General features: G+C 34.0%; 1 protein-coding gene across 2 annotated transcripts; it reads left to right on the top strand.

Annotated features, from left to right (window-relative positions):
- The first annotated feature begins 24,421 nt into the window (after positions 1-24,421).
- Positions 24,422-26,135, top strand: LOC108330579 (dof zinc finger protein 1). Of its 2 annotated transcripts, none has more exons than XM_017565068.2 (2): positions 24,422-24,585; positions 25,121-26,135. In XM_017565068.2, the coding sequence occupies exons 1-2, from the start codon at positions 24,562-24,564 to the stop codon at positions 25,931-25,933; spliced, it is 837 nt and encodes a 278-aa protein (XP_017420557.1). In that variant the 5' UTR covers positions 24,422-24,561; the 3' UTR covers positions 25,934-26,135. The 2 variants fall into 2 exon arrangements, with proteins under 2 accessions (XP_017420557.1, XP_017420558.1); XM_017565069.2 differs by lacking the exon at positions 24,422-24,585 and adding an exon at positions 24,593-25,049.
- Positions 26,136-27,318: the final 1,183 nt, after the last annotated feature.

The raw sequence follows: 27,318 nt of genomic DNA, 5'->3' as shown, positions 1-27,318 counted from the left end.
TGAGTTCCAAGGAGAAACTTCTTGGTGTTGATTTCAAGTATCATTAGTATGAATGTAGGATCTTGGGGGTTACCTTGGCATTCTAATGGTCTTTCATTCTCAAGTAGAGAAGATTGACACATGTCGTGAGAGTAGCGGGAGATCTTAGTCTTGGGTGCTTCGAGTATGATCCAAGGCGTGGAACAAACTAACCTTGTGAGTGTGGTAGGGTGAAACCCGTTGGCAATGGCTTTGCAAAGTAGTAGAGGCCACCACAAGTGCACAACCCACCATAGCTCGACATTCATTCTAAATCCGAATAGTCAATTTAGGTCCTTGTATATTAAGATGTGTGGGTTGATGTATGTTATATATGATACTTTTACGCCTTATTCTAAATGTTATATGACTTGTTTTGTATCTAGTTTACCCTTGTGTTTGTGTATTGTTTGTATGTGCTTGTACTTAAATCTGGGCGATGATCATCTGGTGGGTGTGAGCAAATGGTGATGTGAGGTGAAAGTGGAGCAGGTTCTTGATGAAGATGCCCCTAATGCATAGATAGATTAGTAGTTATATGTTTTAGATTTGTCTTCTTTTGGTGGTTGATATTACTACTCCTGTATATAGTTTTGACACAACTATATTGTATATAAAGTTTAAATTTATGGTTCTTTTTGGATGACTGTAAATATCACTTTATATTCCTGTCCATAACTGATCTATTATATTAAATCTGAGATGACTATTATATAGTTTAATGATATATTTTGGGATGTTTCAACTATGATGTGAGAAATGAAGAGGAAGCACAAATAAGAGATAAAACTTTAAGCCCTCTCCCTCTTGGCATGACCAACCTCAAATGATTGGCTTCTATCACTCGGCCAGTCGGCTTAGCTGGTCTTTGGTCTCTACCACTCAGCCAGTCAGCTTGGCTAGTAGGCCTCAACCTGATGACCCCCTGGTCATGGCAGATCGGAGAAGAGTCGGAGAATCTAGAGCAAATCATGGAAGAAATTGGAGACGCAGCGGAAATAGAGTTGAAGGATGACGAAGACTGAAACAACGAACAATCTTAGGAAAACCCTAGGATTGTGGTTTGTTCGGTGGAGGTTGAATATCGGGTATGGTGGTTTAATCAGTGAAATGGTTCGATTAAACGGTGGAAAAGGTTGGAAGCGAATGTTTAATCTGTGGAAATTGGGAGAAACCTTAGATAATGAGCTGAGGTTGAGTGTATGGGCGTTCAATCGGTGCGAAAGTGTGAAATAGCAAGGATAAAAAGGATCCGAGGCAAGGTTTAGTGGAACTGGCTTACAATGAAGGTTTTGTGATGATGTGGTTCGTGGTTGAAGAACTCTCGAGAGAGAGAGAGAACACAGATGAAGACGCGAAATGAAGACGTGTTGCTCTAAGATGCGAGAATGAAACATGGCTGATAAGGCTGATGACATAGCGATAAGGGATGTGTCTACGAGGAGAACTGACACGTGCCAAGCGCATCCGCTGGATGGAGGAAAGGTGATTATACGGAGGAGTGAGAAACTTAAGATAGGAAATGAGAGAATGGATGTTGTGAGATGGAAGGTGGCTAGAAGAAATCCTTTGAGATTCTCTAGCCCTGACTTTCAAGGTAGAATTGCTCTGGAGTGCACTCAACATAATAACAATTCATTATGCTCAAAAGTTCTTTACAAAAGGTGGTGGCATGTCTATATATAGGACAAAAAGTCCCTCCTATCTACCACATGCCTAACACCTTTTACACATGCTTTAATAAAAGTAAAAGAAATACTACACAAAGATAATTGGGCTTGGGCCCAAGTCATCACAACCTCTCAGCCTCGATTTGTTTGTCAAATTTTTTGTATTGACATTTCGGCTCAGCCAGTTGACCTCAACTTCACAGTTTTGACTTCTCATTCTTACCTTTCAATCTTCATCGGTCTGCCTCAACATGTCAGTCTCATCTTGTTGACTAATACACTATCATTAACACAATATGAAATTTATTTTCAAATACTTGACTCTTATGAAGACTCTGAAAGGTTAATAAAATGCAATCAATGCTTAAAATAAAAGTAAAAATCTATCATAATGAAATTAATATTGAAGAATGTTGTGAGTTTAATTAAAGAACAAATAATAGACTTTAAAACAATTATAATAAAATAGGCTAATTCCACTACTTTTTCAAGATAGATTCATCATCGATTATCCACAAATTATTATTCAATTGATTATTGTTTGAGTTTCAAATTAATTAAAGTACATTCTAATTAATTTGAGGGCGATCTTACAATTAACCAAAGTAGATTCTCAATCAAAAGCAAGACCGTTCTAGATTATTCACAATAAATTCAACGAAAATACATTGTCAATTAAATCTTATTGTATTTAATCATGTCTATTTTTTAATCTCTTACCAAATTAAAAGTTAATTAATCAAAGTAAATTCTCAATTAATTGTTGTTAAAGTTCTTACCACTAATCAAAGTACATTTTCAATTGGTAGCAAAAACTCATTCAATAATATGAAAGCTCCTAAATTCAATCAAAGTACATTCTCAATCAAACCTAGAAACCCTTGAACTTATATGATCAATATGCATGTAGATTCAAACACCTTATGATGTAAAAACAAATACTTTTGACGTGATTGAGAGATAAACGACATAGAAGAAAGATAACCCAATTCAATAATCAAAAGAAATCAAAACATTAATTCAACTTAACCTCAGAATACATAATGAAATTACAGTGAAATAGCCCTAGAAGTTTAGCCCTCCATAAATGGAGTGGAAGACATGATAAAAATAAAAGTGAGAGGAGTGGTGGAGTTGCTAAATGTAGAGTGTTGAGTTTCTCTTCTGCTTCCCCTTGGTCTCTTTATATAGAACTTGATTGGGCTTGGATTCTGATTTTTCTGTTGACAAAATCTCTTATATGATAAGGTAATATCTCTCAAATATTTAACAAATTTTGTCAGTTTTAAAAATATTTGGAAATTATTTTCTGTTGATATTTTCAGACTAATTATCTTATAGAACATCTAATAAATTTTTAACAACAAAACTTTTCCCAAAATTCCAATTTAGTCATTCCTATTCCTAAAAAATTGTAGAAAGACCCAAAAGATGTTAATCTTTGCATTTTAACTCCTTGTTTGACCAACTTTGAGCTTTTTGACCTAATGAGGACTATACAATGGGGGCACTGCCAAGTGGAAGTCCCCTATCCAAAAATAAATTATGTAACTAAAATTCACTTTTTAAGCCCTTTTAATTCCCAAACTTAATAAGTTCACTTCACACAAATCCTATTCAAATAAACCATTTAATCACAAGAATTTCATCAAAATTTATAATTTAAACCATAAATGTTGGTATAAATATATATGCACTCATCATCGACCTTAATTCCTTTGTCGAATTTTCACTCTTGACATCTCGCACTTTCTTGACCTTAACTTCACGGTATTAACCTTACAACCTCGATCAATCAGCCCCTTCCTCTCGGCCTCAATTTCTCTATCGACTTTTTAGTCTTGACATCTCAGCACAATCAATCAACTCGACAAAATTGCCTTACCTATTGTTAAACTTTTGGCAAGCGTACCAATAGTCAACTGTAGTATAATGATTTTTTAGTAAGAGTGTCGAATCCACGAGGAACAGTTTCGATTAAACAGATAAATTTTTATCTCAAACAGTATATATACAAGGATGCTCAATTTGATTCATGATTGATGTTGATAAATAAAACTACGTTGCGTGAAAGTAAAATAATAACAACAAATAACTTAACGAAGATTAATATGAGAAGTTGGGATTGAATTCATCTATCTCACTCGTCTGCAATCTGGATGAATACAAACATATAGCAACTGAAATTACCAACATTGATGCAACACACAAAAGTCATTTATATCGATTCCTCGCATATAAAATTCATAAGATCAGTTCCTTGAATATTGATTCCTCACATATCCAACAAACTGTCCAACATTATATTCAAGTGTTATAAGCAATTGATAAACTGAAATCTATCCCTAGCATCATAGAGTATCAAGTATTCTTGCTCAGATCAGGGTTTTAGAAATACTTTCCAGTCAAGTCTAAAATCCACATTCATGAAACTATTGATCAGGCAGAATCAAGCATTAAGAGCGGAACAAAAATACCAGTGTTGAATAAAAACAGAAATGCTATACATAAATATCACCAGATTACATCCGAGTTCGAATCGATTACATTCAATCCCAAGAGAAGAGATCAGCCACTCATAGTAGCCATTAGCATTCTAAGAGATGAAGAAGAAGATCCTACAACTAAAGTGGAAGAAAAACTCTTTCGGTACTTCTTTCTCCGTAGCTCTCCGTCCTTTTTTTCTTTCTAACTCATGAGTATAAATACTGCCCGAATTCTCGCTTAAGCTAAATTATTCTCGCTTAAGCGAGAAGAAACTTCTTGGAGAAGATAGTCATTCTCGCTTAAGCTAAATTATTCTCGCTTAAGCGAAAATGACTTTAAAATCAATGGCTTCCTGGATGAATCTAGCTTAAGCGAGATCATTCTAGCTTGGGCGAAATGTTGCAGGATTTACTCTTCTCTCTTAATTTACCTGAAATATATACAAAATAGGGATCAAATGATTTCCTTTTAATCAACAACTCAGAAACATGTGATTACTTTTCATCTTTCTTAGATTAGGGAAAATTGATACAAATGTACCCAATTCAAAACAGAAGTGCCAAAATTCCATATGAAAATTTACTACTTTTTTGCACTTATCACCTATCGACCTCAATTTCTCCATCAACTTATTAGTCTTGAAATCTTAGCTCGATCAATTAACCCCTATTCCTCGGCCTCGACTACTCAGCCTCTACCAGTCAGCCTCATCCTTTAGGTCTCAATTTCTCTATAGATTTTTCAGTCTTAAAATCCCAGCTCAACTAGTTGGATGGTTAAGTCAGCCTCACCTATCAACCTTAATTTCTCTGTTGACTTTTTAGTCATGACAACTCACCTCAATCAGTCGACCTAGTCGGTTGGCTCAACTAGTCGACCTCAACCTCTCTACCTCGATTTCTCTATCAACTTTTCAATATTGAAAGATCATCTCAACTAATCGGCTTGGCCGATCGACTTGGTGATTCAACCTTGTAAGACCCAAGAAATATACAATAATTAGAAAATAAAGTGGTTTTGAGACTTGAGTACTATCGTTTGATAATTGATGTTCGAGGTTTAAGTAGTTCTTAGAACATAATTGTTATGTTAATTATTTTCATTTATTTTGATAAAGTGCAACACATGTTTGATATGTTGTTAATTTTGTGTGTTTGATCTTACCAATGTGATGGGTTGACTTGTTGATAAAAGGATGATCTAGGATTGAATGATTATGGATTCAATTCTAGGAAGAGAAAGAGTTAAGAGAAACTTTTGTTTTATTTGTATTTTATCTTAGGGGCAAAATAATCTTTTACCCTTTTATTAATTGGTGTAAAAATTAAGTAAGAGGAGTGTACGAAGTAAAAGCATGCAAATTAAATAAGATAAAATGAAAATATTGAGATTTGAACTAAAAGAGAAAAAAATTAAAGATTTAGATAGATTTGTGTTTTAAAAAATAATCTACATACATAAAAAGAATGTTTATTCTTAATTATTATCTCTTATCAGCTTTTCTATAATAAAAATTATAGACTTTACATAAACACTAGATATTAAAAATATGTTTTTTCAATCTAACCCCAAAAATTAGTTGACAAAATCTTTCCATTTGTACCTTTTTCATTTGAAATAACATTTGGTTGAGATAGGTTTATTTGCAAGGTGTAATTAAGCTTGAAGGCATGGTGCAAACGAGTGTTTGGAGGTTTATCTTGAAGCTGGAAGGTTTATGCGAGGGAGATTTACCATATCTTCGTTTTCATTTGGTTTTCCGATTTAAGTGTAACATTATCCTTTGTTTGAATTTTCGGGTTTCAGTTTTCGAACAGTGATTTCTTGATTTTCATTGTTGTTTCAAATTCATTACTGGTTTTACTTGTTGGTTCAATCTTGCAGGTGGTAATAATCTCATTTTTTGAATTGTGTTTTTAAATTTTGAATTTTTTTTTTAAGTTTCATTGTTAGTTTTGTCATAATTTTTTTTTTTCATACTAGCACGTTTATTAATAAAATTTGTATAGATGAAATATTTATTCACAACGTTTACTTAAATAAGCTATTTATAATTAATGATTAAAATTTAACGATTTTTTTAAAGCATTATATTTTCCAATAACATTTTTTATATGACATACAGATTGCGAAAAAAAAAATCGTAGTAATGGAAATTCTGGAGCAAACTGATATTAAATTGATACTTTTAATGAATATTAGGATGTAATAGATATGATATTTAATTATCCAATTATTGATAAGACGTGTATGAATATTATGATATTTTATGTGGATATTTATTGTTTGCTGATAAGTTTTAGGGTTAAATATGTTTTTAGTCCCTAAACTATCAAACAAATTTATTTTTAGTTTCTCTTTTAAATTAAGTTACATTTTGATCATTTTTCTTAAAAAAACTATAATTTTTGTCCTTCAAACCCAACGGCATTAAAAAAAGGTCGAGGTGACTAACGGTGAAGTTGCACGATTTTTTTTTCTGATATTGAGTCAGTCTTTCTCAGCTTTTCTCCCTCCCTCTCCCTCGTCTCCTTCCTTCCATCTTCCACTCCCTCCATCATCTTCACCAAATCCTCCAAACAAAAAAACCTATGAGGGGCTCGGAACTTGAGAGAGGATCTCGATCTTGCTCTCCACGGGACTTGTGCAGTTGTAGCAGCCGGTGCATTTAGTGGAGTCGTTCTTCGAAGCAGAGACCGGTTTGGTTGTTTTGACAGCGGCAAGGAGCTTTCCGCCGTCAAGGGTAGATTTGTAGACTCTGCCATGGTTGCCTCTACCCAGAAAGGTATCGGCGGAGAAGCCAGAAGCGACGACGGAGATTTTGGCGTAGTTGAAGTGGCGAATTGGTTTGGCAGCGAGGGGTTTGTGCTTCTTGAAGTGAGGGTCGCAGGTGGCGATTGCGGATTGGGCATTGCAAGAGAGGTAACCCATGAGAGTGAGAATTGGAATGGGTTTGGAGGAATGAGAGAGAAAGAGAAGTTGAAGAGAGAGAGGTGACGGTGGAAAAGGGAACAGATGGGGCGCCAAAACCCATAACTGGAAAGAAAGGTGTTTTCAACTTTAACGCTGTGTTCAGATGAAAGGAATTTCCTGTTTACGCGAATTAGGGAAGATGGATTTACGAAAAAATCGTGTTTGCTTGTGCTGATTTGCAACGATAGAAAAGCGATGATTTGCACAAATTTCACTCTTCAGACCATCTCTCAATTTCGAAAGGATTTGCACTGATTTATGAGTAAATGACCTATACGCCCTGTACCATTATTAAAAATTCCAAGACAATGTGCAGTCCTGCATAATATAAAAAAACGATAATATTAACGTTTGAAAGTGTATTGGATTCTTAAGTGCAGTGTTGAATTCCACTGAAGCGCTTTTTGTGTCAAATATAAGGCATAACTACTTATTTTAAAATTATATTAAGAAAAAATGACTTTATTTAATTAAATAAAATACATTATTTTAAAGTATATGTTTTCTATTTAAACTTTTATCATCAAAATAAAAGTATATTTTAATTTTTTAATCTTAAAATTATACTAAGCTAAAATATGGTATTGTTTAAATAATTATTAATTTTTTTACATTTTAAAATTAATTTTATTAATTATTTTTACTTTTTTACTTTTTATAAACATTTTTACAATTAAATATAACATTAACAAATATCATTTTATATTACTTTAATAACTAGGGACATTTTGGTAATCTTTAATTTCTATCAATTAAACAAATTTTTTAACTCTGTCCTATCAATCAAATCCTACACTAATTCTCACAAACTTTACTTTCAAATCTACTCTCAATTACCCACAAATCCACTCAAAAAAACAACAAAAATATTACCCTCAAATCTATTCAAATTCATTCAAATCATCTCTCTCAAATCATCTTCCCAAATCATCTCAAAAGAATAAAGCCTAAAGTGGTAAGTGATTCCCAACTTTAAGATGATGTGAATGCAATCCAAACATGGACGCACATTTCTCCATTATCTCTTCTAGTACTGTGTTCTTCTTTGCTTTTCAATAATTAAATGATTTCTGCATGCAAAGTCGTGCAGCAAGCACACCCATGACCTGCACAAAATCATATGAAAAAAAAAGTACTTGATTTTCACTTTTTTTGAGGTAGTTCTCCGTAGTAAAATAAAATAAAATAAACTTTACTGCTACATTTATATTATGGTTTAAATTTATCAAAATGTTTCATTTAATATTTATCTCAATCAGTTTGGAGGATTTAGTGAAGATGATGGAGGGAGTGGAGATGGAAGGAAGGAGACGAGGGAGAGGGAGGAAGAAAAGCTGAGAAAGACTGACTCAATGTCAAAAAAAAAATCGTGCAACTCCGTCGTTAGCCACCTCGGCCTTTTTTTAACGCCGTTGGATTTGGAGGACAAAAATTATGGTTTCTTTATGATCAAAATGTAGTTTAGTTTGAAAGAAATTCAACCTCTTGCGAAACGAACGTTGTCTGAAAAGTACTCTTCATAGAATTTGCTTATGAAAACTTCCCAAGAGATAAGATTTCGACCCTCTTCTAACATCATCTTCATACTACTCCACCAATGATTGGCCTCCCCAGTCAAGAGATACTCTGTGAATGCAAGTCTATTGTCATCCGGGCACCTCTTGGCATTGTAGATCCGCTCCATATCACGTAGTCACTGATCGGCCTCATTAGGAAAGCACTTCCCATTGAACTTGGCAGGGTGATGTTGGAGAAAACTCTCCAAACTCCATTCGGTTTGGTGATTCCTAGAGGAAGTGGACGCCCCAGCTGTATTCCTAGTGGCTGTCAATATCTCCATTAACTACCTTTGAGTTACTTCACCGTTCACTCTAGCAGCCTCTAAGCTCTGTAGAGCCACCATATTTTGTTGTACTAGAGTAGCGTTCTGTTGTTGTAGAGCCTCTATCATTGACTCTAGCAATCTAGTGTTATCAGATGTATCCCGATCGGTAGGTTGAGGAGGAGGTCTAGGAGCTATCTCTTCTCTGAGAAGTAGAGAAAAAGAAAATCATCAGATTAATTCAAAGAGTCAGAAACTACATGACCGAACACTGAGTACACAGCAAAAACATAGTACTCATAACCTACAGTGTTTTTAAGGAACAAAACTGCTCTGATACCATTAATGTAACATCCCAAAAATACAGTATAAAAATTATATACGGGAATAATCACATATTAATAATATTCCAGATCAGTCTTACAAAAGATGAGACGAACGCTTATGGCCGAACGGTTTACAGAAGACGTACCGAACGGTCATACAAAAGAAGAAAACAACAGATGACCGAATGATTATCACACAAAGAAACTAACTACTGACCGAAGGGCTCTACTGTTCGGTCTTAACTTCTACCTCGACCAAACTTTCTTCTTCCAGTGCCTCTTCCAGCAAAACTTCTCCTCCTGCTCACATCCACACGGATGATCATTACAACAGAAGGACAACCACCGAACGTACAAAACGGACAAGACAGGAAATAGGGTAAGCTTATGTAATTTAATTCAATTATCAACATATATTTCACTCAATCAGTTTAAACAAGATAACTCATTAACTCTTTCATGCAAAGCCTAATACTAGACTCTGACAGTCCAGACTGTATGAATTCTGTGTAGCTACGACGTTCGTGCACCCGGGTGATGTAGTAACTGGGATACCCTCAACAGCTGTCACCCGAGGTTAGTCCGTTCCGTCCAAATTAACCATAAGGACGAGGACCTCTTGCCATTCCCACACATGACTTACCCTTCTCTACGTGAGAAACGAGTAATCACGGAATATCAGGATGAACCGCCAGCTTAGCGTGCCTACATTCATACTTTACCATTCCAATATCAAATCATGAGATATTCCTCCCCGGAACACTCTTCCATAACCAAAGTCATTTCATCCATATCGTATTCTATCATCTTTCATTATTAAAACCTCAACTGAACCAATTTGAATAATGATCCCTTAGGATACCAAATACCGCACGTTAGTTTTTAATCCAGAACAAGACTGAACACTTGGAGTGAGACCGAGATGTCTCCAACTCAAACATAATCAAATTGAGAGAGTTACTCACTAGTTGTGAAAAGGACCAAATATAATAATACTTCTCAGAGACTAATATAATCGAATGTTGTTTAGCAAGTGAGCCAATTTAATGAACTGACTCTTGAGAGTTCAAACCGAACACCGTAAAGCCTAGGCCGAGTATTAGGACTCTAGGCCAAAACCAATTGAGACAGGTACTGTAGGACACCAAATAATAGTACTTGATGGAATCATATGAAGAAACCGATCGCCAATAAATACTTAGCTTCTTAATGAGCTAAACCTCAAGGAAACCGAATGTCAGTTGAAGACTGAGCACTATAGAGAGCGAACTCTATGGAGTTTGGACGAATGCTCTTATTATAAAGATAGATTACGGAAACGAGAACGAGCGCCTGGTGTAAGACCGAGCACTTACTTAGTAAGAACGCTTGGTGAAAGACGGAGCACTACTTAGTACGAGCGCTTGGTGTAAGATCGAGCGCTTGGTGTAAGACCGAGCACTACTAAACTTTTAGAAGAAAGGCTTGATAAATATAATAAGATACCATTTAAATAGTGTTCACGAACGAACGAAATATACAAATACATATAAATATACTTAAGTTTACCATCAAAAACCAAGGAACGAATATCCTTGGTTGAATGCTTATATACAGATATTACAGAACAAAGACGCTCGATCCTCAACTGGAATTCTTTCCAAATGAAAGAATCCAGTTCCAACCGAGTCCACAGGAAAACCCAACGGTCAAAGATCTTCAGTGACGAACATCAATTTTCACATAAAACTCTAGACTTAGAATTCATAATCTTATCAATACATTTCTCAACATCTATCTTCATACATTCATACATCCATATCATAGTAAATATTCACACTTTATACAGTCAAAACATATCAACAATCATACTTCATATTCATTCAGAAATCAATGAACGTACATCTATTCAAAACAAGAATCTTAATCAAATTATATAAGCTTCTCTTACCTCTAAGCGTGACCGAACGTTCACAGTTCAGAATACGGGTTCACCTTTCTTAGAGACCTTAGCGTTCTACAGTCACGCCTTAAGAAACTAAACCAAACAGAAATCCAGAAACTCTCAGAACAAGATGATTGACTCATGCAACCCATAAACTAGGTTTGCATGTACTAGGAAACCAACCGGCTGAATGAAGAGAGAACTTACAAACTCAGAACCCGAAACTGATCGGTTCAAACGAACGTCCTCGACGTCGGAAATGCTCAAGTGTGGTCTGTTTGATGATCGGAAGAAGAAAAGAGTGAGATTTTGTAGAGAGAAGTAAGAGCTTTTTAGAGAGAAGGAGGAGAAAAATGGAGTTTCAGAAGATTGAAGAAGATGGTTGCATGCAGAGAGTGGCGTGAATTTTGAAAAACTAAGTTTTACTTCTATCCTCCAAACCCGAACGACCACTCGACTGCTCACACCTGTCTTTCACTTTCTGATTTCCAGCTCCGCTTACTCGACATTTGTCTTCCACTCAAATGGAATTTTTAGTGTGTTTTTAATGGTTCTGACACTAATTTTTTATATTTTCATATTGTTTTATTTTCAAAATAATGATTTTAATATATTAAAAAAATTAATATATTTTAGAATATCAAATTTAATTTATATGAATATATTTTGAAGAGAGAATAAGAAGAATAGTGGAAGCGTGAACATGCATAGTTATTGTTTGTTGTTGGGCGTTGGGTATGGCGTTTGAGAAAGATGTAAGAACAACCAGTGGATTGATCTGACGGTGAGGGAGGATTGTGTGTGTAGAAGCGATGGAATGAACGGTGGTGCAAACACCACATGTGAATGAAGTGACCGAGACTGAGACCCCAGACAGAGAGATATTGCGATTCAGATTGTAACATCAGCCACACGTTTCACAATCACTCACACGTGTCCTCTTTTTTCCTCCTGCCCGAAGCTCAACTCAAGCTTTTCCCTCGAACTTCACGCCGCCGCCGCCGCCGATCCGTATGCATATCATCTCCCTCATCGATGCTTCTCTTGTGCTGTCCCATTTATGCAGGTCTCTCTCCTGTTAATGCATTCTTCTACGCGCTCTCTTTTATTTTCTTATCACAAAAAAAATCATATTCAATCTGACGTCACCCTTTGTTTGCGTCAGAAAAATATCCATATTAAAGTTTTATAAATTTCTAATTTTTTTTTGTCTATTTAGATAATGCGAAAAGAAAAATGTAAGAAAACACAAAATAGAAAAGGTTGTATAATGCATTGAATCCTATGCTTTATGAAAAGGTTATATAATTAATTATGACTAATGTATAATCTATTTAGTAGGCTTCTTAACAAAAATTATTAATTTACGTATGGATCATACATAATCAATTATGTAAACTCTTGTACTAATTATATGTAATTTGGGAAGCTACATTGTTAATCAAGCTAAATATATAATAGATCATGTGGTCCTTTATGCATCCAACTAGATATCATAGGTATTTCAAATTAATGACTAGCACAAAAACATTTTAGACAAAGGTAGAAAGCCTCAAATGACTTTCTTCATATGGCCCAACAATACTCCAATTTCACTTTAAGATTTTATTTTATTAAAAGAGAGTAATAAATAATTTTTTTTAAATTAATGTAAAAAGAGTGAGAACTGAAACTAAAAAATAAATATTTTTGTGAAAAATTTAATTGACATAATAATATAGTAATAATTTCATAAACAAATTAATTTTGATGTCTTTATATTAACCAATTACCAACATGTTCACATATCAATTTTAACGATTACGTGTGATTTTTTTTATTGAACATTTGTTTTGAAGAATAGTATAGTTAGAGCAAACATGTGAGGATGAATTTATGGGTGTGTGATATGTTTGTTTCAATGAATATGTAAAGATTTGGAGGTGAGGATTTAGGAGAGGCATCCATGCATGAATAAGGATATGTGAGAGGATATCCTCTTCATGAATATGTCAAGGACCAAAATACCCTATAAAATTGACTCTTGGCTACGTAAGAGGGAGAGAGAATCGATTTTGTCTACAACTTCCGCACAACTTCATTACCATGCCTTAATTTCCTTTTCCTTCAATTAAATCCAAAGTCTATGCATGCATATGCCTTAACACTACTGACCTACAAAAAATTATCAAGGACAAACACAATCACTCACCATCTCAACACATCTATGTGACTCACTCATCATTTTGCATTCAAAGACCTCTTGACGAGGGGCTTAACGAGGGATAACAACTTGACGAAGGTTGGCAACTCTACTGTAAACCGATGACGCTCTGCAACGACTTTCATCAATGAATCTTGAAGGGTTTAATTTTATTATTATTATTATTATTATTATTATTAATATTAGTAATATTGGGGTATTCAAAGTTGTAATTGAAATGTATGGGTTATAATTAAGTTAAACATAAGAAATAAAAATTGTCATATACATAGTAATTTGAAATAAGTTTTGAATGCAAACCCTTTTCTTCTCCACGAAAACAAACCAACACTGACCAAAACGAAGAACCATCACCCTAGTAGCGACATTGTTGTTGTGAATGAGGACCACCTTCAACATTAAAACAACATAGTCACACCAAGTTTTGCACCCGACAAATGTTATAGTCCAACACTTCTCCTCTTTTCGCCTATCAACGCAGCTAACTCAGGACCTTTTTACGCCAATATTAAATGCATCCAACCTTCACATTGATGGCGAGATTATTTTCATCTTTGTAATAATGAACAATAAGAAATCTCATATCTCCCCTATATGTATGGATTCTTCCATCTCTCTCACGCAAATTTGCACACTAGTGCAACGAAGGATTACGACAATGGTTATTTTTGACATTTGGCAACGATTTTCGAACCGAGTTATATTCAAACGAGGTAAAAAAAGAGTGATTTCAGGTATCAGTTAGCAACCGAAGCATAAAGGGTCATGATTTTGCCTTGGTTCAAAAGAATCGAAGAAGTAAACCTAAAAAAATAAAAAAAAATTGGGTTGTAGATCTTTAAACGATTGTAACATTTGCTCCGGTTGGCTTATTTGATTATATTATATATCGATTTAGGGTAGAAAAAAATTTTCAACACCGTACCAGCTAGCTTAGCCGATTATTCCTTCTAGATTTAAAAAAAAAGTTGTTTTCTAATTTTCGTTAATTTATTTATATTTTTCAAACTTTGCAAAAATATTTCATATACTTACACTTTGAATTTTGATGCAATTTTTTTCGTGGGAGTTTGTCATGGTATTTTGGTGCTTTGAACAAATTTTTAGGTCATTTGGAGTTATTTTAAATATATTTTTAGTTTTACCCTATGGTGTATAAAAGCTCAAAAAACGAAAACGAAAGTTCATTAAAACGAAACTAACCATCAAAGTTCAGTGCCAAAATAAATCGTTGCGTCGGTAAGGGAAAAAAGTAATTGATCAAAAGAAAAGAGTATCCTGTACACGAAATCCATTGGTCAAAACGAAATAAAAGCATCCCTTAGGTAGTTAATCAACAAACATTTGTGTAAAATGAAAGAAAAATTACATATGTTGGTCGTTGAAAGCTTCGTCGTATAAGGGGTTTGAGTAAAGAAGAAGAAAACGCGGAGACAAAGTGAGGAAGAAATGTGAAAGAGGAGGCTTTGTTATTTCGCGAAATATAACCATAAGAACACATATTACCTTGGTTATTTTATTAACTGAAGTAATAAGGACTCTATGGCCTCGGTTCTACTAAGAACCACTACCTAAAGCCTTCCGAAAAAATAAAAAATAATTTTTTCAATGAAAATTTTGAAATTTGTTTCAAACTTTATGTCTTGGCTCACGATATAATCGAATCATAAATATTTTATGACACCGATTTTCAAACCAACTGAGGCCATAGAGCTGTCCATAAGGTTGCGAATTGAAAAGTCAACCTGCAACGTTAAATATGGCAACGGTTCTATAGAACCGAGGTTATAGGTCATTTCTAGAAAACTTGTCATTTCAAAAGTTAGTCTGCAATGAGAATATCATGACCCTATGACATCGGTTATGTAGAGAACCGAGACCAAAAGTCCTGTCCAGAAAGCCTTTTAGTTAAAAAGTATTAAATTGTCAGTTTCGCATGATCCTATGGCAGCAGTTCTGCAAAGAACCAAGGTCATAAGACCTGTACAAAAGTTTATCAGTTGAGAAGTCTTCAATTATCAGTTTACGAAAACCCTATTATAACAAGTATGAGAACAATCAATGTCAAAGGTATGTTATGTCTTCGATTTTTTTTAACCGAGATCTTTATATCATGAAAATTATAAAAATATCACAATGTTTTTTATGATTTTGTTTCGTGAGAATCATAATAGACATGTTATAAGGTTTTTTTTACTAGTGATAGTCTTAAATTCATTTAAAACTATTGAAACAAATATGTGTGAATTGCAAATTCATCTTGAGTTATCTTTCAACATTATGCCATCACAGTCCAAACACAAACTTAGTGCTTAATTACTAATAAATACTTTTTTTCTCTTGCATATAATATTTATACTTTATAAAAAATTAATTTCATTTGACTTTGGTCAAATTAAAATAATTTGAATAAATTCATTCAAAAACAAATAAAACTGAATCTCAAATAAAAAGTTTTTTTAAACTTAATTTTGATTGTGAAGACAAGTTAATCATTTTTGTTAAAAAGAAACTTGCACGTGTATATCTTTAAATAAAACACTTATTAAATTTCCATATACTAACACACTATTTAGTTTAATGAAAAAAAAGTAAGCGGAGGCAAACATTCGAAATGCTAATTAAAAGAAGTTGTATTTGTATTTGTATTTTTTTCTTTCATTTCTTTTTATTAAAAAAAATAATAATGTGTGGTTTTTTTATATTTTTTTTCTTATCCTTATTACTACTACTAATAATAGCAATAATATATGATATTATTTGTTCTCTTAATAACATACAAAAGTTGTGTACTTTTTATAATTTTTTTTATTGAGTTTTTTAATGAACCTTTTGTGACTACTTTCACGGAAATAATAAGTCTATGTCGAACTTGTTTTTATATTTCTTTTTTGTCAAATGTATTTAATGATTGACCTATTTTGAGTAATTAATTTAGTTTAACATTAAGTACCTTTTATATATATATATATATATTATGTTATTTATTGAAGTTTAAAGTGTTAATCAACAATAATATTATTGTTGTTAGATCCTCTCAACTATGTGGATATTTATTATTAATAGCATTTAATAAAGAATATGAGAAGTCATAATACATTTTTGAATGTAATACTAATAAATCTTTAGGTTTATTCTATAAGATGGTTTGAGATTAGAATACTTTAGTATCACAAAATAGTTTATACAATATTTTGCTAAAAGAGCAATGCATAATTGTGAGTTATATAAAGTAAAATGAATAATAGTTTGAATGTAATAATACTAAATGTCATTACATCATTTTATATATCCATATGATTTTTATTATTAGTTATATACTGAATTTTGCTTGTCTTTTAACTCATAATGTATATAAAAACAAGTTACCTATTTGTTTTAAGCAACATATTAAAAAATATAGATAGTTAATAATTTATAAAATGTGAATATTTTAAACCATATTTTAAAATTTATGGATAGTTTAGATTATATATTTAAAAGTATGGATAGTTTAGACCATATATTTAAAATTATGGATAAATTAACTTTAAATATTTCATATCACCGTAATGTGACCAAATAATAATTAAGTTGGTGCAAGATTCATCAATTATCTCATGACAGAAGTCATGATGATCAAGTCACAATCAAATAGTGGTACTTGGATTGTTACTTTCTTAACTAGAAAAAGTTGCAACCTGAGTATTATTGGCACAAAACGATAAATGCATCAGTGACGACGTAGTAAGTGATAAATATCGTTATCTTTTAAGGGATTTCTGCAACACTTGATAACTTTTACAATTCACAACTCAATTAAACACAAAAACACAATAGAAATTCTTTTTGTACTTTTATCAAACATTTGATATGCAACAAGAAATTAATATAAAATATTTACAATTGTCAAGATTAGATTTCATCATTTCATTATCCTAATTTCAATTTCAAGTCAAAATCAACTCACAAGTGTACTCAAATCATATTCCTTGCGACTTTAAACCTACGATGACTCATCAAACTCCAATCCATTGGATCATCAAGTGAAATCATGCATTCAATTCAAGAGTCTTAAGATTAGTAATGAATCATATTCTTTCCCTAGATACAAACTCCATTAGGTATTTAATTTCAATTCTAGATTTAGAAGACATTTTTCAACATCTCAAGAACCACCAATCAAACCATAGGTGATCAAACCACAATAACCATTAAGCATAAAAATCAAATACTAACATTGAAATGGAAAAACATATGTATTAATCTCACAAAATACATAAGATTCAATTTATCACATCTAATCTCTACAATAGGTTTAGCTCTCCATGGTGGAGAATCTAGGGAATACAAAATGAAGAGATAAGGAAGAAATGGAAGCCAAAGAGAAGATGCCCTCTTTCGAGGTTCTTGCTAGTTGTTCTACACTTTAATTGCGCTACCCATTCACGTCTTCATATCCAATTTTCCACACATCTTCCTGTTCAACCCCAATAGGGGAAAACAACCATGGATGGAAAAGGAAACCCAAGGATGAAAGGGAAAGATTCCCAACACTCCAAACAACCTCCAAAAGTATTTTCCAAACACCCTAGTTGATTGTATTCGTGTAAAGGGAGGAATGACCTAAAACCCTCACAGAGAACATGATTAAATACCCATTTTTGAACACTTAGTGTCGTCGTCACTCGGTGCCATCTCAACACTATTGTGCGATGTCAAATAAAACATGAAGCAACAAATTCATGCAACGTAAAAATGGTAGGGCTTCGACTTTGGTATTCTTTACTTTATGCTTCAGTTCTTTCTTGAACCAAAACCTATTCCTTTTTTTAATTATTGTTTCAATTTCTTCCCATAATTTAACCATCTTAAGAAGAATCATAAGTAATACCAAATACATAACACAAATTGAATACAATTCTTTGTCAATTTACTTTGAATGAAAGTTGTGCAACGTACATATATAAAGTAAAATAAAACCCAATCAAATAAACTATTCTATTAAACTGTTATACAAATTCACCATGACTTACCTAATAATAGTTCATAGCTAACCGTAAGTCTTATAAACGTCTAAAGCACCAAGTGAGGAAATGTGTCTATTGTAAAGAACTTGAACAAAAAAAATACTTGTATCAGGAAGGAAGAATTACGAAACAGAAAAGAAATCGCAATAAAAAAGAATAAACCTCTCGTCACTTTTGTAATGGAAGGAAAAAGAGACTCGTAGTGGCAACACAATGACACAGTTGGCGACGAGGAAGGGAAGGAAAGTGAGTAGTGACGATTCATGTTTGTTGAACAAGAAGGGAAAGGAAAGGAGGATAGTGTATGAATGTGACTCTTATAGTGGAGGAGCGATGTAAATAAAATTTACAAAGAATGTTTCGTAATAGGTAACTGTACAATGATCAATGGAAAAACTTTGGTGGGGATGTAAAATTTCTGAAAGTTTAACCCTAACAAATGAATAGGTATGAGTTATTTAAAGAACGGAAGCCTATTGTTGTGTCAATATTTTAAAAAATGTCACCAATGACATTTTTGAAATTATTTGTTAAACTATAGGCTTCAACTATTTAAAGAACCAAAGCTTGTAGTTGTGCAAAAGTTTCAAAAAGGCCACCGCATTTTGAAAGACTTCGTTTTTATTGAAACCGAAGCCTATTAGGTGATTTTGTAAGCGTTTTTTTTTACATTAGTGATATTATGGAACTTTGGTGAATGCGTAGAAGATGTGATACAATCCAGATACCATATGATACGCTATGGTGCCAAATGATATGATCCTATCCAAGAAAGAGTACGAATTAATCTAAATCTGAATCCTCAAAAGGCACAAACAAAAGATAAATTAGAGAAGAACGCAAACTAAGGCAGAGATGACAAAGCCACCATCTAGCAGTTTGATAAGTTAATGAAGATTCACCACAAAGATTGCCATCTTTGATAAGAACTAGAGTTGGAGGTGTCATAATCTAACAGATTGACAAGTCAAGGAAGATTCACCTTAAAGAAATTCATCTTTGATAACAATCAGAGTTCTAATCTAATAACCAAGAGAACCCTCTCTCAATGAAAAACCAATTTTCATATAATGGTTATCCAATGTATCTACATATGTATTTGGTTTCCCTATATGTACCCACAAATTTTTAATCAACCTAAGAAACCCTCAAAGAAAGCTTAATCCTATCTAGGAAAGAGTACGATTGTTCTGAATTTGAATCTTCAGGAGGCATAAACAAAAAATAAATAAAAAAAGAACACAAAATAAGACAGAGATAGAGACGTCACAATCTAACATATTGATAAGTCAATGAATATTCACAACAAAGATTTTCATCTTAGGTAAGAACTAGTGTTGGAGATGTCACAATCTAAGAGACTGATAAGTTAAGGAAAATTCATCACAAAGAAATCCATCTTTGATAAAAATCAAAGTTATAATCCAAGAACAAAGATAATTCGTTCTCAATGAAAAACTATTTTTTGTATAATGATCATCCAATGTGCTTACATATGTATTTGGTGCCCCTATATAAATTTTTAAGCCACTTAAGAAATCCTAAAAGAAAGCCTAAAGACATTGAGTCCAAAAATAATTTGAATATTTAAAAGCAGAAACTAATTGTTTAAAAATTACAAATACTTTTAATTGCTTAAACTATTCTATAATTGTGCTTCAAGTCATAATCTTCATGTCCTTTGAATTCCAATTTTCATGGACCATCACGAGCCTTAAGGATATTTGTTTTTCTAAGTGTTTGCTCCTTGATCTTATCATAGGTCCTTTGAATTACAATGGTTCTTCCTCAAGTTCTTCTTCCATAGGATCAAGAGATAATTCTCTATCAAGATGTTTCTTAGTTATCATTAAGGGTTTTTTTTTTCTAGTTGAATCCAAGAGTTTTCTTGTAAATGTGATATGATGTACTTTATGAAAATATGACAAAAGTAAGTGAGTAAGGGTGAATAGGATCATAAGTACCTTATTAGATGTAAACTTAATAAGTGGTTATAACCCTTAAAGGTCCTTTAACATTGAGCAAGCATACTCTTCTAAACTCAAATTTGATTTCTACATCAGGCATTACTTTCTTTTCCAACTAAAAAGAGTCACATTTATCTATTTCAAATACATATTTAGAAATCCATTTTAAATATAAATTCTTAGGTTGACTATTTCAATTTAGGTTACTCTTATTTTAAAAACCAAACTAGTTATGTTAACTTACGTCTCTTTTAAATATTTTTATGTGAAAGGCTTGTTTCTTTATTTTTTATTATTTGATTTATATTATTGAAGAATGTTCTTTGAACTCTTATTTATTTAAAAACTATTGTTTTTAATATTCTATAAAAAAACACACAAAATTTACATACAAATATTTTTGCGACATGAAAAACTAATTTTGAGTTACCTATAAGTCGCCACGTGTGCATAAATATTATAGGAAAATAGCAATACATATATAACTAACTTCTTTTACTTCCTCTTAATAACTAAGATTGATATATCTAAGTACTTGCATACTTAACAATTACTTAGGTAAGTGACAATTATTATATCATAAACAATATTGATCTCTAAACTAATGAAATTAGAGAAGACTCAAAGAAATTTGTAAACCCCCGTTGCCCTACGTTACATTTATTCTATAATTGTCCTTCTTTGCCAAGTTTTTCAAAAATAGTTGGAATTGAAAAGTTAAGGAGCATTTTGAACCGATCATATTTTAAAATGGTGTAAGTTTCTATATTTTTCTTAAAATCCTTTAATTCAGTTTGATAGTATTTTAGTAACCAAACGAAGTAGGGACAATTGAGAGAAGTGATCCTCTCACCTTGATATACCTTATATTGTTTTTTAGTTATGTTTTAGTATTTTGCAAGATGTCTCTAATTGGGAATCACTAGTACAATAAGAACAAAAGGCACTGGTTACTTTTTATTATTGGCATCGGTTCTGCAACTGAGGTATATGTGGACGAGGTAAAAAAGCCAGATTTTATGCCTCAGTCATTGACTGAGATAAAATCAGATATGAATATGCCTTAGTTCTTAAATAACCGAGGCAGTATCGTTTTTTTTTTGTTTTTTTTTTCAGATGCAACCCGTTACGCAACCAGCATCCAGAAATTGTTTCAGTCCTCAACATCCAGAAATTGTTCAGTTCACAGCAACCAGAAATTGTTCAGTTCTCAGCAACCAGAAATTATTCAGTTCTCAGCAACCTCAGCAACCAGAAATTGTTTTAGTGGTGAAGTCATTATTTTTCAAACAACCGAAAAATCTCAATCCCAATCCAAGATCAAAACAGACCTAACATATGCCAAAATCTACAAAATTTCTTCACTGGGCTAGCGTCAAGAACAATGCCAAAATCTACAAAATATGAAGAGGCAGACGAACAAGAGTAGATGGACGACGGTGGATCTGGCGCAGTGGATGGATTGTCGGTCAAGGGTGGCGGCTCGCGGTGGATCTGGAGCGGTGGATGAAGATGAAGATATAGAGGGGAAGAATGGCGGAGGCAGCAACGACGGAGGGCTCGCCGATCTAGAGCAGCTTGGCGATGGCGATCTGAACCGGTGGATCGAGAGCGACGGAGCCAGCAGCGGCGGAGGTAGATCTGGAGTGGATCTGGAGCGGATCTGGACCACGACGAACGACGGCAACACGGTCTTGACCAGGCGACAGCAAGGCAGCAACGGGGAGGCCGTGGCGGTGAGGGAGCAGCAGCGGGGAGGCGCGACGGTGAGGCAGTGGTTGGATGGCAGCGAAACACTGTCTTGACCACACATGCAGTTGGTGTGGAGCGTGGAGGGCAGTGCAACGACGATGGTTCAGGGACGGTGCAGCAGGCAGGCTAGTGGAATGGAGGCAGTAGCGTGGACTCATCAAGCGAAGCACCAAAGAGCAATGGAGGCAGCGACAATGGTGAGGGAGACGAAGATGAAAGGGAGCGACGAATGAAGTAGAAGAAAATGGAGGGCAGAAGAAAGAGAACGCGCATTGAAGAGGAGAAATGAAAAATTTTGAATATAGGCCTCGGTTCTCTTCCACCCGAAGCCTATGCGGGTATAAAAAAATAAAAATAAACTCTGAAATCACCTTATAGGCCTCGGTTCTCTTTCACCGGAAGCATAAAAGCATTTCCACACCGGTTCTGGAGCAACCGGTGTCATAGGACTCGTGGTGACAGGGAAAAAGGTGATTTTGACAGACTATATGATTCGGTTAGCCCTTTAACCGAGGTAATAAGAGCTATATATTTCGGTTCTGCTATGGACCGAGGTAATAAGCGTATATGCATCGGTTTTACCTAACCCGAAGCCTATTGTGCGAGGTTAAATGCTCTTTTTTTACTAGTGAATAGTTCAATGTATTGATCGTGGAGCTTTAACTTTGGATAAACTTTAACCTATGGTCCTAGATGACCCTTTTGGACCTTTGGTCTCACCTTGCCCATCTTGACCTTGAGGAAGAGATGATTTGTTTCAACTTTTAACTTAGACTAAATTTGTTGTATTTAAAATTAATTAAAGTCTTACAGTAAAATTAAATGCACCTTAGTCCTAACCCTAATCCATTTGAGAAAGGGTTTGAAGACTGAAACTTTTCTTTTACCTCTTTATTTGATGAGTCCCTAAAAAAAACTTATTTAATGATAAGTTAAATGGGTTCATAAACCAAGAGTCAAATTTACACTTTGTTCATAAAAAATAACTTAATTTATATAATAACAAAAAAAATGTAATGAATAGACAAATCATCCTAGTGTGATTATGATTGAGTTGAGTACTTACTATTACGTCAAACACTCATAATTTTTTACAATTCAATAAAAATTTATACTTAGTCTTATTTAAAGCATTACTTTGACTTGTAAATAGATGTATGTGAAATATTATTAGTGTTTCCAAAATAAAGATAATTTATTGGTGTATCAAACAATACTTTATGATATGGTAATGACTTATTATAGAAAAACTTTTTTTTCCTAATGTTATATCAATTTCAATAATTAAAATGTGTTTTTTTTTAAAAAAAAAACTTACGCTACCAGTAGGAGTTGGAGTTTATACCCAACTTTTACAACTCGTACCTCAAATTTAATTTTAACGATTGAAATCTGTTTTTGTGGTATTAGGCACATAACAATTTTGTTGGCCATAATGATATAATAAGGCACTTCATATAGCATTTGTGGAGATACTTTGGGCAGGCTCACGTTAACTACTAGTTACTTTTCCACCATCTATGTCATATACGCATTCAAAAAATATTATTCATTTTTTATACTCACTAACTATTATATCACATTGTTTGTGGCAGTCATCTTCATTGCCAGAAGCAACCACTATTAAAATCCTCTCTAACTCATAAGTCTTAATAAAACTTATTCGTTTAATTAAATATCAGTAGACGCATGAATTCGGAGTATTATTTAAGATATTAAATATAACTAATATCTAAATTCTAAATTTTTTAAATTTTGCAGGGCTCCTAACATTTGTATATGATTATAAAGATTGGAATTGATTTTTTTTAACGTGTGGATTTGATTTGTTTTTGCATGATGAGAAAGGAATAGGTTGAAGAATCAGGTCATAAAAGAATTTATGAAGTTATCAATTCTTGTGTGCTTTTACAAAAGGACATCGCTGAAGAATATTGTTGACTTATGTAACATACTTTCTCCGTAAGCTTACATGCCATGTACACAAATTTCTGGTACGTGTCATCATTTATGACATAGAGTGATTAAATTTAAGAAAAAATATATTTTTCAGAAGCTTCGTCGTGGAGTCTAAAATGGGTATAGAAAAGAAGGACACAGAAAAAAATACAGTGAGTGGTGTAGTAACAAAGGAAGCAAGAGATAAGAAAAAATAGAGAAAAATGAAATGGGAGAGAAAGAAGTGATAAAAAAATAAAAGTTGTGAAGGGAAAGGGTTTCGAAAGACAATGCTACCCTTTCATGTGTAATACTAATATAGCTAGCTAGTTGGCCAACACATGGATGGAACCACCACTACATCCCAATTCTGAAAGCTTTACACGCTTTTAACACTCTCTAGAAAAGTGGTGTTCTTTTCTTTCTCTGAGGACTCCTAGCTTTTCCTTTTTCCCATTCTCTTCTTAAATCCATGGACACAGCTCAGTGGGCACAGGTACACAGAACTACTTTTTCTGTTTTCTTTCCATATAATCATGAAAATCTCTGCTGGGGTTTTGATTTTCAACCATAATTTAGATTATTAAGTTTTGGGTTTGGGAAATTATTTTGATTATATTGTTAGTTCTGAGGGGGGAAGTTAAGTTTCACTTTATCCCCAACTTTTTTCTGATGTTCAGCTCAACCCTCCACTAAATTCAATTTTTCTTGCTGTCTTTTTAAGATCTTTCCCTCATTTATTTTTATCTGCTATTCAAAGTACTGCACCTTTCTTTTTCCCATTTTTTTTTTCCTTTCCACCATCTGATAAAGGATAAAGGACCCAAGATAAAGTTAACATATTTGTTTGTATCATACCACTGCTGTTGTAATCCCTCAAAGTGTTGCAATAAAAACACCTTCTTTGTATACCTGTCTTGTTTGTTTCCTTCCTAGACTCTCCTTTTTTTCTCCTCAAAGGTTTTGAATTCAGTTATGGGCTTTTGCTCTCCTTTTGATTTTATTGTTTTGAAATTTGGATATTTTTTCAGGGTATTGGAGTGGTTAAACCTATGGAAGGTTCAAAGCCTCCTCCTATGTTGGAGAGAAGGGCGAGGCCTCAGAAGGATCAAGCTTTGAACTGCCCAAGGTGCAATTCCACCAACACCAAATTCTGCTACTACAATAACTATAGCCTCTCCCAGCCAAGGTACTTTTGCAAGACATGTAGAAGGTATTGGACTGAGGGTGGTTCTCTCAGAAACGTTCCTGTGGGTGGTGGCTCTAGAAAGAACAAGAGATCAACTCCATCAGCTCCATCACCAGCATCGGCACCAACAAAGAAGCTTCCTGATCTCACACCACCAAATTTCCCTCAATCGGCTTCTCAGGACCCTAAGATCCACCAAGGCCAAGACCTTAACTTAGCATATCCTCCAGCCGAGGACTATAACACTGTGTCTAAGTTCATCGAGGTTCCTTACACCACGGAATTAGACAAGGGCAGTCTTCAAAACGCCACTTCCTCATCAACACCGTCTCAGTTGTCTGCCATGGAGCTTCTCAAGACTGGGATTGCTTCCTCAAGGGGTTTAAACTCCTTCATGCCAATGTATAATTCAACTGGGTTTCCTTTGCCTGACTTCAAGCCACCACCTGGCCTTAACTTCAGTCTGGAGGGCTTTGAAAATGGTTACGGGGGTCTTCAGGGAATTCAAGAGGGTCCTACTGGTGCAAGGATCTTGTTTCCTGTGGAGGATTTAAAGCAGCAGGTTCCAACCACAAATGAGTTCGATCAGCAGAATAGAAGTCAAGGGGATTCATCTGGGTATTGGAATGGCATGTTAGGTGGAGGATCGTGGTAGATATTTAGAGAAGAAGAAGAAGAAAAAAAAGAGAACAAGGGTTGCTGTTTTAGCCTTTTATTTTATTTTTTTTTCTTTTCTTTTCTTTTCTTAATGGAGGGAGTGTGGTTGTGTTTGGAGTGATCAGAACCACTAACAAAATAGGGTACATGGCTGCTGTTTCGCTTCTTTTTAATCCATTTCAATTTTTGGTCTTCTTTTCCTTTCCCTGGTAGTCCCACTTTGGTATTGTTGGCTTTGGTCCCAAAGAATGTGGCTGTATTTTGAAGCTACCTTGCATTTTTATTTAGGTTAAGCATCAGGAGTATTCAGTTGATAACCTACATCATTATCAAATTACACATTTTTCATTTTTGGCTTTCCCGTGAGAATAACGCTTATTCTTGGGGGTTTTTACCAGGATCTTCGCGCACGGTTTTCTGCTACCACAGCAAGGAAAAGGATTCCCATCAATACAATTGTCAGGTACCAAGAGAGTTTGGTCGGTCATGCACAACCTTCAGATTTAATGCTCGTATTTAACCATCACTGATTTTGGTTAATAAGGGCATTTAGCAACAACTTAGCACAAAATAACTAGTTTTTAGCGTTTGTATTTGTAAATCTTAAACTGGGATTTTGGATGATTTATATATAGTCCTGAAACATAAAGTGAGTTGGAATGATGGCTGTCAAATCCTTTACAGCAAAAGTGGTCTAACTCTCTCTTTTCCTCTCTCTTTTCCTTTCTTTTTGCTTGCCAACCGATCAGAAGTGTCAGATCTTAACAGTACCGCTTGGTATTTCAGATTCTTCCATCCCTTCAGCTTTCACCCAGCAACCAAATAAGATCTATAACATGACAGTAATAATACATTGGTACGATCCATGTATTAATTCTACTCAGCTAACCACCTTTATTAATAATATATAATAATAACAAGCATACATCATGAAACTGCACTTTAACCTTCTTCACCTTTTACAAAACCTTGCAACATAGTTTCTTCCAAGTCTTAAGCCGAATGCAACCTAGATGTTTTTAAGAACCATAGTTGGTCCCATGTTTTTCAGTAACAGTCCCCTTCTGTTGTCGATGAAGCTTCGCTGAGTCACTCTGGTCCAATTTGTGAGCATTATTATTTTATTTATACATCTCCCACATGGGCTTCTTTTCCCTTTCTTATATTGAAAGCCAAAGAAGCTGGAGCTTGACTCTGGTCTCTCCTTTTCCAGTGGAGGGTCCTACAAACATTCCTCTTGGTAACCGTGCAGGAATATTATCATCCACTGCGAGTGTCCTCCTCCATGTAGAGATAGACCTCGTTCACTTTATCCAATATAATAATAATATAATAATAATAATGTACCCTAGATAAATATTAATTCATGTTGCCCTTGCTTGC

The sequence above is a fragment of the Vigna angularis genome, chromosome 4 (genome assembly GCF_016808095.1).
Source record: "Vigna angularis cultivar LongXiaoDou No.4 chromosome 4, ASM1680809v1, whole genome shotgun sequence".
Lineage (NCBI taxonomy): Eukaryota > Viridiplantae > Streptophyta > Magnoliopsida > Fabales > Fabaceae > Vigna > Vigna angularis.
The sequence above is the reverse complement of the archived record's forward strand: the minus strand, read 5'-3'. Positions and strand labels throughout refer to the sequence as shown.

Bases quoted from the DNA above. Each gene is read 5' to 3' on its own strand.
- LOC108330579 (XM_017565068.2), top strand. From the start codon at position 24,562: ATGGACACAGCTCAGTGGGCACAG. The intron at 24,586-25,120 runs GTACACAGAACT...ATATTTTTTCAG, and splicing joins ACACAGCTCAGTGGGCACAG to GGTATTGGAGTGGTTAAACC.